Genomic DNA, 12,912 nt, shown 5'->3' with positions numbered 1-12,912 from the left:
GGTTCTGATTGGGTGCTTTCGCCATGTGTATTAAACGCCAGCTTTTCGTCATTGATTGGCCAGTGGCGGTGTCCGTCGGCGCAGTGTTGCAGGAAGTCAGGTTGGAGCATGAAAGCGGGGCTTTGAACCCGAAGTCGTGTGGGATTGTAAGTAGTGTGTGTATCACATGCATTTAAATGAATCATAACTACATCTACATTTACCAGCATTGTGTTAACCACAGTAGCTAACTATCTGTTTCCGTATTGAAGTTGTATGTCAGCTTATGCAATGGGAAACACAGCAGCATTCTTTGTAAATTACGCTTTATTATTTATGACTCCGCTTAAATTGTACACGTTTAATGCACTGTTCACAGACTTGCCCAGTATAATAAATATAACCCAATAGTGTGCAAATCTGAAGACGATCACTGGACATTCATCATCGCTGCTAACGCGAATCAATAGATAATCAATATAAACGGTGTTTAAAACACTCGGTGGGCGATACACAATCGGATCCTCGGTATTATTATTATTATTATTATTATTATTATTATTTATTTCTAGCAGACGCCCTTATCCAGGGCGACTTACAATTGTTACAAGATATCACATTATTTTTACATACAATTACCCATTTATACAGTTGGGTTTTTACTGGAGCAATCTAGGTAAAGTACCTTGCTCAAGGGTACAGCAGCAGTGTCCCCCACCTGGGATTGAACCCACGACCCTCCGACCTTTCAGGATTAGGAGGTATGACTGGAGGCGTTTTTGTTTTTTTTTAAATCGTGTTTTTATGTTGAAAATCGGGTTCCTTTTTTCTTTATTAAATGGTAATTGGTTTTAAATTAGACATCTCTGTTTTGATTATTTTTTTTATTTTTCTACAAGAACAAAACAATACTTCATTTGCAAAGCTTGTTTTTTTTTCAAAGGTATGTATTTTTTTTAAGAGTGCTTGCAATGTTTTCGCTGTCTTTCAGCAGTGCCAATCCACCGATTAAACATGACCAGACAAGCAATGCCGTCGTTTCTGCTGCTGCTGTGTGTGACCGGGCTGCGGGGCAGCACAGAGACCGGCTCAGAGCTCACAGAATTAACATCAAACGGTTTTATCAAAGTATTGGACTCCGGGAAGGCTTCTTTCATTTATTTTGGTAATGCAGGTGAGCGAGATCGTGCGTTACAGGTAAAGGTGGTGACTCAGGGCACTGTATTGCTTCAGATTGCACGCCCCGCATTTACATGGGGACCAGCTGTAGCGTGTTTAGCTGCTTTGGTCGCTCTGGATGTAAATCATTCATCATAAATAAAGTAATTGGAGCTGACATTAATCAATAGTTGTACCACAAGTATGACAAATAACACATGCATATCAGAAATGGAAATAAGACTCCTGTTGCATAGCAGTCTGACCAGTTCCAGGTTTTACTACAAGCTTGATTAGCCACAGTGTTTAGGTAACAAGCTCAGGTGTGTCTTATTAAACTCCTAGTAAAAACAGGAGTGGATCAAACTGCTATGCAATGGGATTCTATCCCTGCATATAATTGCATGCATATTGTAGATCTGCAGCTTTCAAGGGAATCCTAGCAGTTAAACCCAAATAAATTCCACTAACAGTGAATTCTCATTTAAAACTGCCACGTGAGGATTCAGGAGTGCTGTCTAAATATAAAACGCTGCTTTCATGTTTTTAAATGAGCTGCCAGTGCTTTAGCGGCCCCTGGCTCAGCATGCTCATTCCAGCAGGGAATCTGAAAGGAGATGTAAAGTTGCTGTCTGGATCTGAATTGACCTCTTGTTTGTTTTTCAGTCAACCCGAGCATCACCCTGTTCCTCGAGCAGTTAGAGAAATCGGTGGAGGTGCTGGAGGATTATGGCATCTTGGTTGCTAAGGTACCCAGCCAATGTTGGTGACTGATGCTTGCCCTTTTGAATCCAGCCTTCCCCCTGGAATCCAGTATTGTTTTCAGTTCTGCACGCCTTTCCCACATTGCTTTATAGGGTCACTAGTGAGTTATAAAAGGTTTTACTCACAAGTGAAGGGAGCTCTTAACTTTTTGACCCTGAAGCGGATTGCTATGCAGTTGAGGTGATGCAATTAAGAAAGTATTATTTTCTTCAACAGTATTGAGAAAATCTATTCAACAACAAAGTGTAGCCTCCACGATTACACATTAAAATAGCTTAGAATGGTTAACAGGCAGATGGACATTCATTCATTCATTCATTCTTGTTTTGCAGGTGGATTGTGCCAAGGAGAAAGTACCAACATATTGTACAATTGAAAAAGTCTTAAAGAAAGTGTATTTATTCAGGTAGGTAATGCAATGCTTTGCAATCGTGTTAAAATGACATTTCCTTCCTGCATTGAAATACAGAAGAACCTAAGAAAACTGTCTGTGCTTGTGCAGTGGATAACCAGTGTATAACCCTCTTCATGTCTCTTCAGTGTAAAAGTTGAAATCTTCTTTTCTTCCAGAGGTGGGGTGATGCTCCGAAGTTTCGCCACAGACACAGTTTTCGACGAGAACGCCATTGTAGCTCACGTGCTGTTGTGAGTACCTACAGCACACAGATTTCTCTTGGCTCTGTTTGGCCCGTTTCCAAAGAAACATCGTCTTGGATGTGGTAGACCTCTAATGAATTCTGTTAAAATCTTTGAGCAGACTTTCAGTGGATTTTAGAAAGATACTGCATGTTATTTGCAGGACTAATGTAAAAAAGGCAGGTCCTACTGGTTTAGTTTAGACCTGAAAATTCTGTTTCCTTTATTTTTTTATTTCTTAAGCACTTTGCATTGCACAGCCCTTTGTAAAACTCTCAACAGCAGGGGCCCGTGGTATCTTTTCAATAGAAGAAAACAAGTAATGGGCAGGGATGGCAATAAGGCTCCTATTGCACAGCAGTTTCACCCATTCCAGCTTTTACTACAATCTTGAAGGAGTGGATCAAACTGCTGTGCAGTGGGAGTCTTAATTCTAGCCCTGCAGGATGCCTGCCTCTTGGTTTGCCTGGGGGCTGGTTTTTATACACGGTCTGTATGCTTTGCTCTGACTGCAGTGCTCTTCTGTTCAACGAGGTGAAGTACGTGCAGACACCCGCAGAGCTGCAGAACATCGAGAAGGCAGTGAAGGGGCGGGCGGACGTGGTGCTGGCTCATGTTCAGGCACTGGGAACAGCAGGTACGCCCTCGCCGAGAGTCATGCACACACAGTGTCTGCAACAGAGGGACAGGAACTGAAAAAACTATATGAAACCCAGCAGAAACCTCCAAGCTGTACTGAATACCGGGGGGACACAATGAAGTGAATATTTCGAGTCCATGCCACCCAGGATAACGGGTAACAGGGCATTGCAGTTGAAGCCATTTCAGGCTTTGCAATGACCTCAGCCTGTGGCTTTCAGGTGTAGTAACTCTGAGGTGTGAATGAGGCTCACAGTAAAGCTGGCAAGCTGCTCTGCAATGGGAGTCTTCTTGTCTGTGTTCCTGTGCTTCTCTCACTCCCAGTACAGTGCTGCTGCTGCTGCTCCTGGTGTCAGGATGCTGCTTGGCGCCCCCCTCTCTCTGATCTGTATTTGTGTTCCTCCTCCAGAGCACAGGGCAGTGATGGAAGCCGCTTTTGTCTACGGAGCCGAGTACCAGTTTGTGTTGACGATGGGAGGGACGGTGCTGCAGCACATGGGGTGAGCGAGAGAGTCATTCTGCTTCACTGCGGGGGGGCGAGAGGCCTGGCTTCTGCACCAGCAGACAGAGGCTCCAGTACACAGAGCATGCACTGTACAGAGGGGGTGGCACTGATAGCATTGGAGATCAGCATGGCTCCATAGCGCCTTACTGATCCTGTACATGACTGTTCACACGATGGTAAACCACAGGAGCAGTGTGCTGAGTACAGGACGTCTCCCTTATTGCAGAAAACCTTCTGAAGTGCCTTCTAATCATTTGGAGATTGCTAACTCAACCCAAGCATCGATTACCAGTCGCAGACCAAAAGCTTCAAACACGTTTCGCCCGACCACCAATGGAAATTGATTAGTTAATCGGTTAATCAGGTGAAGAGGGTAGTGAAGCTTATTAAGGGCAGTGAACCGGATTTGATTTCTGCCATCTGCCAAAAGACATGGGAGGTTTTCATTGTAAATGTTCCAGGTTAAATACGTTCTGTGTTAGCCCTGGGGTTTTATTGCGAATGCTTCCTTAGCGACCCTTCATGTAAACTCCAGTTTAGTTTAGTTTGTTCACTTTGTGCTGGCCAGAGCCAGTACAGGTTTCAAGAGTGCAAGCACCAATGCAAAGAGAGACCCAATTAGTCCAATACTCCAATAAAATAGAGTAAAATACAGCAATATAATATATCAAGCATGTACAAGCTGTACATATTCCATATCTATATTTCTGGCTTATTCTCCGCTTGCATTTGTAAATGTTTACCGTCTGGTTTACCCTGTTCGAAAATCATTTGCTAAACCGGAAGCAAGCTACTGATCTCCAGATTGTGTGTGTCGCTCTAATCTCTGCCCCTTGTACGTGGGGTCCAGTTGTCCTGACTGCGTGCTTGTGCTGTTTGTGCTGTGCAGTGTTGAGGAGCCGGGCAAGCTGAGCGCTGGACTCTGGTTCCTCCACTGCAAGCTGGTGTCCAGGAGGTGGGAGCCCTGCCACCACAGCGCCCTGAAGAAGCCCCTGAGCACGGTGCAGATCTACACCTTCCTCAAACTCATGGACGCGCCGCTCCTGGTGATTACATCCTCCGCGCTTGAACCTGTCACGTTAATGAAACAAGGCTGTGCAGTCTAGCTTCTTAAACTGGATTTGCATCAGCGATGTAACCAGATTGCAACAATCATTTCCACCCATCATTTTGTGTTTTTTTTCACAAATATTCAGAAGTTGTCATTTTTATCGTGCATTATGCCTCTTTTTAGAATGTCTCAAATGCTCAGGTTGATCAAAATAATTTCTAGTACTTTGCTGTCCCCTTCTGTGCAAAATGGATATTGCAGTTACTTTTTGATACTTTCCAGTTGAATGTTGGACAAGAGTGATGAAAACCAAATTCAATATCCGAAAACTAAAATCTGTTCTCATTTCTCAAATGGTTTAGAAAAGATTGTGATCTGAGTGTGTAAGAGGCGGTAACGTTATCTTTCTTCCCCCTTTCAGATGGAAGTCTCTGCAGACCCTGCTGATGTGAAGACGGTGCACAACCATCTCCAGTCCCCCGTGCTCTTCCTGTTCACTCAGAGAGAGACGCTCGCACTGGACAGGAGCACGGCTGAGTCTGTCGCCTGGAGACTGAGGGGAGAGGCGGGGGTGGTGCTGGTGCACAGGTAGCTTTGTCTGTGTGTGCCTGTGTGTTTGTCTGCGAGTGTCTGTGTGTTTCTCTGGGTCTGGGCGTGTGTGTCGGTGTGTCTCTTTCTCTGTGTATGTGTGTGCATCTGCCTGCCTGTGTGTGTGTCTGTGTGTGTATCTCAGTGTCTGTCTGTCTGTCTAAAGTTCCACGCAGCGCCTGTGTGAACGAATGAAGAGATGAGTGTTTTTCAGAGTGATTGTTTTCTCCATGTCTCGACAGGGATCACCCGGGGGTGAATGTTCCTGCAGGACACAACGTGGCATACCGGCTGCCAGCAGAGGTGAGCTCCCCCTCCCCCCCCCAGGGCACGGTCACGCCCCCTCCAGTACGCCTGGCATCCATCTGCAGGCACAGGAAGAGAGGCACTGACGTGATGCTGTCAGTCTCTCACACGCAAAGGAGGTAGTAAAGGTCATTGCCACGCAGGTCAAACAAGTCCTGTATACAGGGATTGGGGGTGGAGACCTTTAAAAATATCCGCTCTCAGTTTTATGAATTCAGCAGCCTTCGTCTTTAATGAAATGCACTGCGGTAGGTCCTGCTCGCCATGTTTCGCAAGGCATGCTGCACGCTGCACATGCGGTGATGGTGTCTGTGTAAGGCATTGGTCTGCAGTGCTGTGACACGCATGGGCAATTGTGTTCCCGCAAGGCTACAGAGTTATTCTCAGTTAGGGGTGAGTAACCAAACCTGGAGCTGTGTGTTTTGAAAGCCGTGTGTTCGCTCTTGCAGGGCTCCCGTGTGAAGTACCTGACCCTGCAGGACATAGAGGGGGTGGTGAGGCTCTTCACAGAGGGGGACAGGGTGGGGCTGGAGCTGGAGGAGGAGGAGGAGGAGGAGGAGGAGGAGGAGGAAGAGCACTGGTCTGTTTTAGGTGAATACATTATTCAATTTATTTTATTTATGTAGTGCCTTTCACACCACAGTATCGCAAAGCGCTTACATGTCGGTTTAAACAGAAATACAAATTACCAACAATACCAAGAAGTAGTAAAAATTACAAAGTAACAATAAATAATTATAATAATAAGAAGAATGTCAATACAAAATCGAAATAAAACAATTGAAGAAAGCATGAATAGAATAAGAATGCTGTCTGCACGGTCTGGACCACCCCCAGATGCATCAGTATTCCACAGTTTGAATTTATTCAAGGCACAAAACTCACAGAGCCAGATTTATAATGGGCTTTTACAGCAAAGCGCTGTCTCTTCACAGTTTTTCTAAAAGGTGAATGCTGCTCCTTCCTCAGATATTTTGGATGACGAGGTGTCTGAGTCTGTGTACAGAGACAGGAGCGTGAACCTGGAGTCCCACCTTGTGCCGGCACTGACAGCTCAGACATTCAGCACTGCAGTGGCAGCAGCAGGCCACACGGTAGTGCTCTTCTACAACAGCTGTAAGTACAAATTCCTTCAGGTCAGCCAGCCAGTGGGGCACGACACGGCAAAGAGGTTTGCCGGCATAACAGGGCAGAGGCTGGGCGCAAACTGGCGGCCCCACACACTGCAGACGAGAGTCTTAACCACAATGCAAAAGAGCCGGGCTCGTCTGCATTCGTGGTTACAGAGCTTTTAACCTCATCTCATCTCACCCACAGAGGACAGAATCCGTAACGGCAGTGCAGCACACAACACTGCCCGTTTACACAGAATAATAAATACATGCCGACCAGTAGGCTAAGAAACCTGGAAGGGAATGTCTTCTGCATGCTGTAGTCTTGCCATTTCTGTTCAGACTTCCACAGTTTTACTGGGCTCCCGAGTGGCGCATCCAGTAAAGGCGCTCCGCGTGGAGTGCAGGATGCGCCCTATAGTCTGGACGTCGCCGGTTCGAGTCCAGGCTATTCCTTTGCCGACCGAGGACGGGAGCTTCCAGGGGGCGGCGCTCAATTGGGAGGGTTTAGGTCGGCCAGGGTGTCCTCGGCTCACCGTGCACCAGCGACCCCTGTAGTCTGGCCGGGCGCCTGTGGGCTTGCCTGTAAGCTGCCCGAGAGCTGCGTTGTCCTCCGACGCTGTAGCTCTTGGGTGGCTGCATGGTGAGTCCGCAGTGTGAAAAAAAGCGGTCGGCTGATGGCACATGCTTCGGAGGACAGCGTGTGTTCATCTTCGCCCTCCCGAGTCAGCGCAGGGGTGGTAGCGGTGAGCTGAGCCTAAAAATAATTGGCCATTCCAAATTGGGAGAAAACTTCCACAGTTTTCAATTTTGAATTGGTACCGTATGGCAGCAGAGTAAAACACCAAACCTGGGAAAACCAGCCTCCACAATACACAGTGGAATAGTGAAGGATGTGGTGGCACTGAAGCTGCTGTTTCTCTCTTTGACCTGCAGGGGATGCCGTGTCCATGGCCTTCATGCAGTCTTACCTTGAAGTAGCCAGCATGCTGAAAGGTAGGGAGCTGTCGGCAGTTCATTCAGCCACATACAGAACTGCCCTCATCTTTGCCCTCATCTCTACACTTGTGTGTTTCCTTCGTTGTGAAATAAGTTTGTTTCAGGGGTGGAGGGTGGATAAAAAAACCATCTTTCTCCCACCCCCTTAAATGTTAAACATGTTTGAGGGGGCGGGAGGAGACCGTATTCACGTCCATATCACTGGGCTTGTGGATTCATGACTTGCATGTGTCACCGAGGGGTTGATAGCCAGCATGGGATTTTCATTCATTTGCTGTAAATTCGCAGTATAATCTTTGGTTATTTTATTATGTTTCTTTAAGATTTCTAAATGTATTGCTATTGAGTGTTTAATAGTCCTGGGTAATGTTAATAATGGGACATCAAATCATCCTTGGAAGGAAACTTCCACTGAATCAATACAGAGTGGCGTGAGAGTCTGGGAAGAAGGTCGTTTTACTGGAGCAAATATTTAGCATGTAAAAACAAATAGTGTGCATGATCAAGACTGGCAGCAGATCACAAATGTATTTACACAAGAAGGGCTATTTATCAAAAGGGAGTTTCTTGCATCTCACGAGTTTAGATACAGAACCCTACTGTATGTTCTCTTCTCTCTGTGTGTACGAAAGTGCAGGTCATATAATCTTGGGAATAATTAGCATGAACCAGGCTAGTTCAGAGAATTCCGTTTGAACGTCATGGAAATTCTTGACAGTTAACTGGGGTGATTGTGAAAGTTCACCATGGTATTTCTTCACAGACATTCCGCAGTTTTTTTGCCATGGTTATACTGTGCATTTAGCCTAGTTTACCACAGTTGTGCCATGTTTTTTAATGTGCTTTACCATTTCTCTCTGGTCATTACAGTGCTTACCTATGTATTCCCTTGCTTTCACTATGCTGTATCACACTGTGCTTTCACCATGGGAGGCTTTTTTATAATTTATTATCACTCTGCATGGCCCTGTCTCGCCTGTTCAGTAGCTTGGTCACATCCAAGGTGATTTTGCACGACAGAAAGCAGGAATGGAGGTCAGCCGTTAGTCTTCAGTGCTCCCGAACGGCAGGCGAAATGACCAAGAAACAGATATCTTTAACCTCAGTTCGTACCAGATATCACAACACACGTTTCTGTCAAAGCTGTAATTATTGAGAACAATATGTAATGAATCAAAGTCAATAACAGGAGATTATTTTGTTAGCTGCAACGACTTTCATGTTCTCACAGGTCTGAAGGCAATTTCTTTTTATTGCAGTTATTGCTTTTTGTTGTTGATGGAAATGTATCTTATTCTTATAATTGCATTTTTGTTGTTCATTAGAAGTCCTCCAAAGAGCAATGTTTTTTAATAAAGCTTTATTTGTTTCGTCTTTCTTTATGAAGTTGCATGATGATTTGCTTTGAATGTGTTCTAAGGGTTCTGCAAATATTAAACAGCTGCTGGCTTAGCTTGTTTGGATTACTTTAATATCAATTTCCACTTAGATGAAGTACCGTTGGATACCCACAAGCCAAAGTGAATCAGTCACCATGTCATAATTCTTCGGTAACTGTTTGCATGTATTATTAAACTCCATAATAGGCAACGCCCACTTTTCAGTGATAGCAGTAGCATGATTGGCTGTATGTGTGTCATGTGACTGGGGCTTCCTTACAGTACTTTGATTGGATACAGCTCTCCTGCGTACCACTCGGATTGGCTGAACCTTTTTTTTTTTTATAACAGCATACAGTTAAGTGGGTATAGGGTTATGACTTGTCACTGATGTCGCATTACTATATGCATCACAGGTATGTATACCTGTATAGCCACTGTGTAAATCGCGTGTATTGATCATTCAGCAATCACTTGGTGATTTACCAGCAGCTGCCTCTCATGCTTTTGATCCTGTATCGTGATGTAAGGAAGCATCACCACACAGGGTTACACAGTGCAAAAGAAAGACATTGTAAAAAAGGCTTTGCGTCGAAACGCTTGTCATTGAGTTTCCTTCAGTGTCTCTAAATTCAGCCCTGCTGAGTGCCTAACAGTTACGCGTGATCTGTGAGGACTGAAAGAGCAGCACTGTTAAAACGCAGATATCCCACGCCATTAAAAACCACTAGAATATCAATGAACCGAGCGAGAGCTGCAGCTTTCCTGGCGCTTCACATTCTTTAATGTCTGCATTTAGAAAGTCTTAATTCAGTTAGGGACTTAAGAGGTTTATAATAGCTGTTAATGTGTAACCTACAATATATGCTCTGAGTGAATGCTTAAGGTTGTAATTAGTTTGGACTATAATCCCGGGTTTGGATGTAGAATACATCACTTCTGTGGAACCAGTGTTTGCCAATGAAAATAATACTGCTTCTAACAATTTCTATTTCAAGTCTTCCACCCCAGCGCAGTAAATAAATCATCCGGCAGTTGTGGACCCACAGTTTAACGAGAGGGCAGGTTGAGATTGAATCGTTATGAAAGCACAATTCTGACTGCAGGCTCTGGCGTTTCTGTTGCAGACCGTTCCCACTGGCCTTTCAGTATAATTATTGTAACTGATCACTGCGCTTGTGTTTTTTTTATAATATAAATAGGGTTGACCACTTTTTTCCAGGTTTTATTTTTGATAACATGACGTCCCCGATTCCGTTTCCTAATTAAACTCGGAAACAGCTGTTAATTACAAAACAACGTCCCTTGTTTTTACCTTCATATCTTGACTGAGCCTGATTGTGTTTGGCTCAATTTTTATTTTTCATTTTCACCCTTTTAACAGCGTTGTCCTGACCGATTTCCTTTTCAGCATTACATACCCAGTGCGGAATGTACACAGATAGCAAGTCCAGCATTTCAAACCTCCTTGATTTGTAGCAAAGAGAGAAATGATCTTAAGTGCAGTCTTTAATTAGTAGTTTTCTCTTGATTAGGATGCAGAGATAGCTTAGCAATGACTAATTAACATTTAAAGGGAGGTAGAGATTTAGAAAATAAAAAAAATTCAAGCCCTAAATATAAACCATGAGCCAGTGGAAGCACGCAGTTTTTATTTTTCCATCGCTGTTTATCAGTTCAACCCAGGGGAGTTGGCATTATAACTTATTGTGCAGCAAACAGTTTTTTCATAGTTTGAACCTGGTTTTGTTCTGTTACTGAACAGGGATGGAAACGAGACTCCCATTGCATAGCAGCTTCAGCTAGTCCTGGTTTTACTAGGAATTTGCACCTGGGATAATGAAGCACATATTAAAAGCTGGAATGGATGAAAGTGCTATGCAATAGGAGTCTTATTTCCATCCCAGTTGAACAGTGGGATGTGTTCAGCTGATCTTCATGGTGATGGATACAGTTGCTGAAAACGGGGCTGCAGATTGGAAAAGTGTTCCAGCATACCCTGCTGGCTGTGTCGCGAGGCTGAGGTGTGACTGTGTTCCTCTGTACGCTGTCTCTCCTAGACGTGGCGGATGTGTCGCTGGCCCTCGTGAACTGCGGCGACTGGACGGAGGTGTGCACCAATCAGAACGCCAGCCAGATTCCCACGGTGATGCTCTTCAACCCCGGCGAGCGGCCGCGACGCTACAACGGCATGCTGGGAACAGAGAGCCTGCACAGCTTCATCAGATTGTGAGTGCGTCTGCCTGTGTGTGTGTGTGTGTGTGTCTCACTCTCTCTCTCGTTGAGATTCAGCTTCTTATTTTACAAGACTTTCCTGGGTAAAAGTACAATGGAAATCTTCATTCCTTTTGATGAATCAGGAATGCAAAGCGGGAGGCAGTGGGTTTGTTTCTATGAAGTACTGCTTCATATTGATAAATATCGTGGTCAGGACCTTTAAACGTATGCCACTGTGTTTTTCATGGTATTGTTGTGGTTTTCCCCCATGCTTTTCCCAGGGTTATACTGTGTATTTAACATAGTTTATCCTGGTTTGCCTCATCTATTAATATTATTATTATTATTATTAATTATTTCTTAGCAGACGCCCTTATCCAGGGCGACTTACAATCGTAAGCAAATACATTTCAGGTATACCTTACCATACCTTGTTATGGTTTACAATGCTTACCTAAGCTTTGCCATGCTTCCACTGTGCTTTGTTACACTTTGCTAGGCTTTTACTGTGGGAAACGTTTTTATAAGGAGATACACAGAGCAATACAACTTCAGTCCTGCTGTTCAACAAAAATCCTAAAACAAACAGCCCCCCTTGTGGTTTTGATTGCATTCACTCAAACAGGTGTGTGTGTGGGAGAGCAAAACCAGACGGGAGATCATCAACCAGCATGAGTTCCCATTCACACCAGCAGTGCTATTTAAACTGTACCTGACTCCCCTACACAGCTAAAACACACTGGCACACGCCCACCCACAATTACAAAAATATACAACCAGCACAAAATACAAAAATACCAAAGAATTCAAACCTGGATCCAGTCACAACCCCATAATTACATTTAGTTTTTGTGGTTTATTGTGTGGAATATCCAGGCAGTGTGACTCTGGCTCCATTCTAACCAGCTGTTTCCTGTGCACTGAGGATGCATTTGCACTTGTCTGTTTTGGGGAAATCTGGCCTATGTTTTGAGCTTGCGGTCACACAACTGTTATATTACTGGCTTAAGCAAAAAAAAAAAAAAAGTTTTAGAAGTATACTGTTTACAGAATAAGTCTGCCCCCCCCTTCACTATTAATAGCACAGCAGTACAGAGCTCCCGGTACAAAGTCAGATACCGTGTCGTTTGAAACAACAGTAGTGGAGTCTGGTGATTTACAGGCACTGCAACAGCAAGTTTAATAAGTGTACTGTTCACAGAATACGTTTGCACTGTAAACAGCAGGGCAGGCCTCAGTGTGCTTTGTAGTGACAGGCATGGACTGTGTTGACTTATAGGCACTGCTTCTGTAACAACAAGTTTAGCGCGATAAAACCAATCGCTTCTATATTTATATTAGTTTGTTTGCTTTCCTTCTTGGCCTCCTTTTAAGGTGCTATGTTTGGTTACTCATATTAGCATATTAATCCACGATGAAGATGTTGTTGTTCTTGTGTTTGTGTTGAAGCCTGTGGCTTCTCAGTAATGGAGCCTGGCTCCCTCCCTGTTTTTCCTCTCTCCAGCTGATAAGTGCTAGGAGATGTCTGATATTATTCCGCAGCGATTGGACTGCATTGAGGGCACTGATGCATTTATC

General features: G+C 44.3%; 1 protein-coding gene across 2 annotated transcripts in view; it reads left to right on the top strand.

The window, feature by feature from the left end:
* The first annotated feature begins 37 nt into the window (after positions 1-37).
* Positions 38-12,912, top strand: part of LOC117414052 (thioredoxin domain-containing protein 16-like) — a 38,353-nt gene continuing 25,478 nt past the window's right edge. Inside the window, exons 1-14 of one of the 2 annotated variants that reach the window (XM_058990560.1) lie at positions 38-146; positions 971-1,153; positions 1,804-1,886; positions 2,235-2,308; positions 2,473-2,547; positions 3,054-3,175; positions 3,587-3,677; positions 4,572-4,728; positions 5,155-5,321; positions 5,564-5,624; positions 6,077-6,218; positions 6,597-6,743; positions 7,676-7,735; positions 11,178-11,346. In XM_058990560.1, the coding sequence (XP_058846543.1) occupies positions 994-1,153; positions 1,804-1,886; positions 2,235-2,308; positions 2,473-2,547; positions 3,054-3,175; positions 3,587-3,677; positions 4,572-4,728; positions 5,155-5,321; positions 5,564-5,624; positions 6,077-6,218; positions 6,597-6,743; positions 7,676-7,735; positions 11,178-11,346 (1,508 nt within the window). In that variant the 5' untranslated portion in view covers positions 38-146; positions 971-993. The remainder of the gene's footprint in view (positions 147-970; positions 1,154-1,803; positions 1,887-2,234; positions 2,309-2,472; positions 2,548-3,053; positions 3,176-3,586; positions 3,678-4,571; positions 4,729-5,154; positions 5,322-5,563; positions 5,625-6,076; positions 6,219-6,596; positions 6,744-7,675; positions 7,736-11,177; positions 11,347-12,912) is intronic. The other variant, XM_058990561.1, reaches the window with a different exon arrangement.

This window comes from Acipenser ruthenus, chromosome 18, assembly GCF_902713425.1.
Source record: "Acipenser ruthenus chromosome 18, fAciRut3.2 maternal haplotype, whole genome shotgun sequence".
Taxonomy (NCBI): Eukaryota; Metazoa; Chordata; class Actinopteri; order Acipenseriformes; family Acipenseridae; genus Acipenser; species Acipenser ruthenus.
This window is presented reverse-complemented; position numbering and strand designations above follow the sequence as displayed.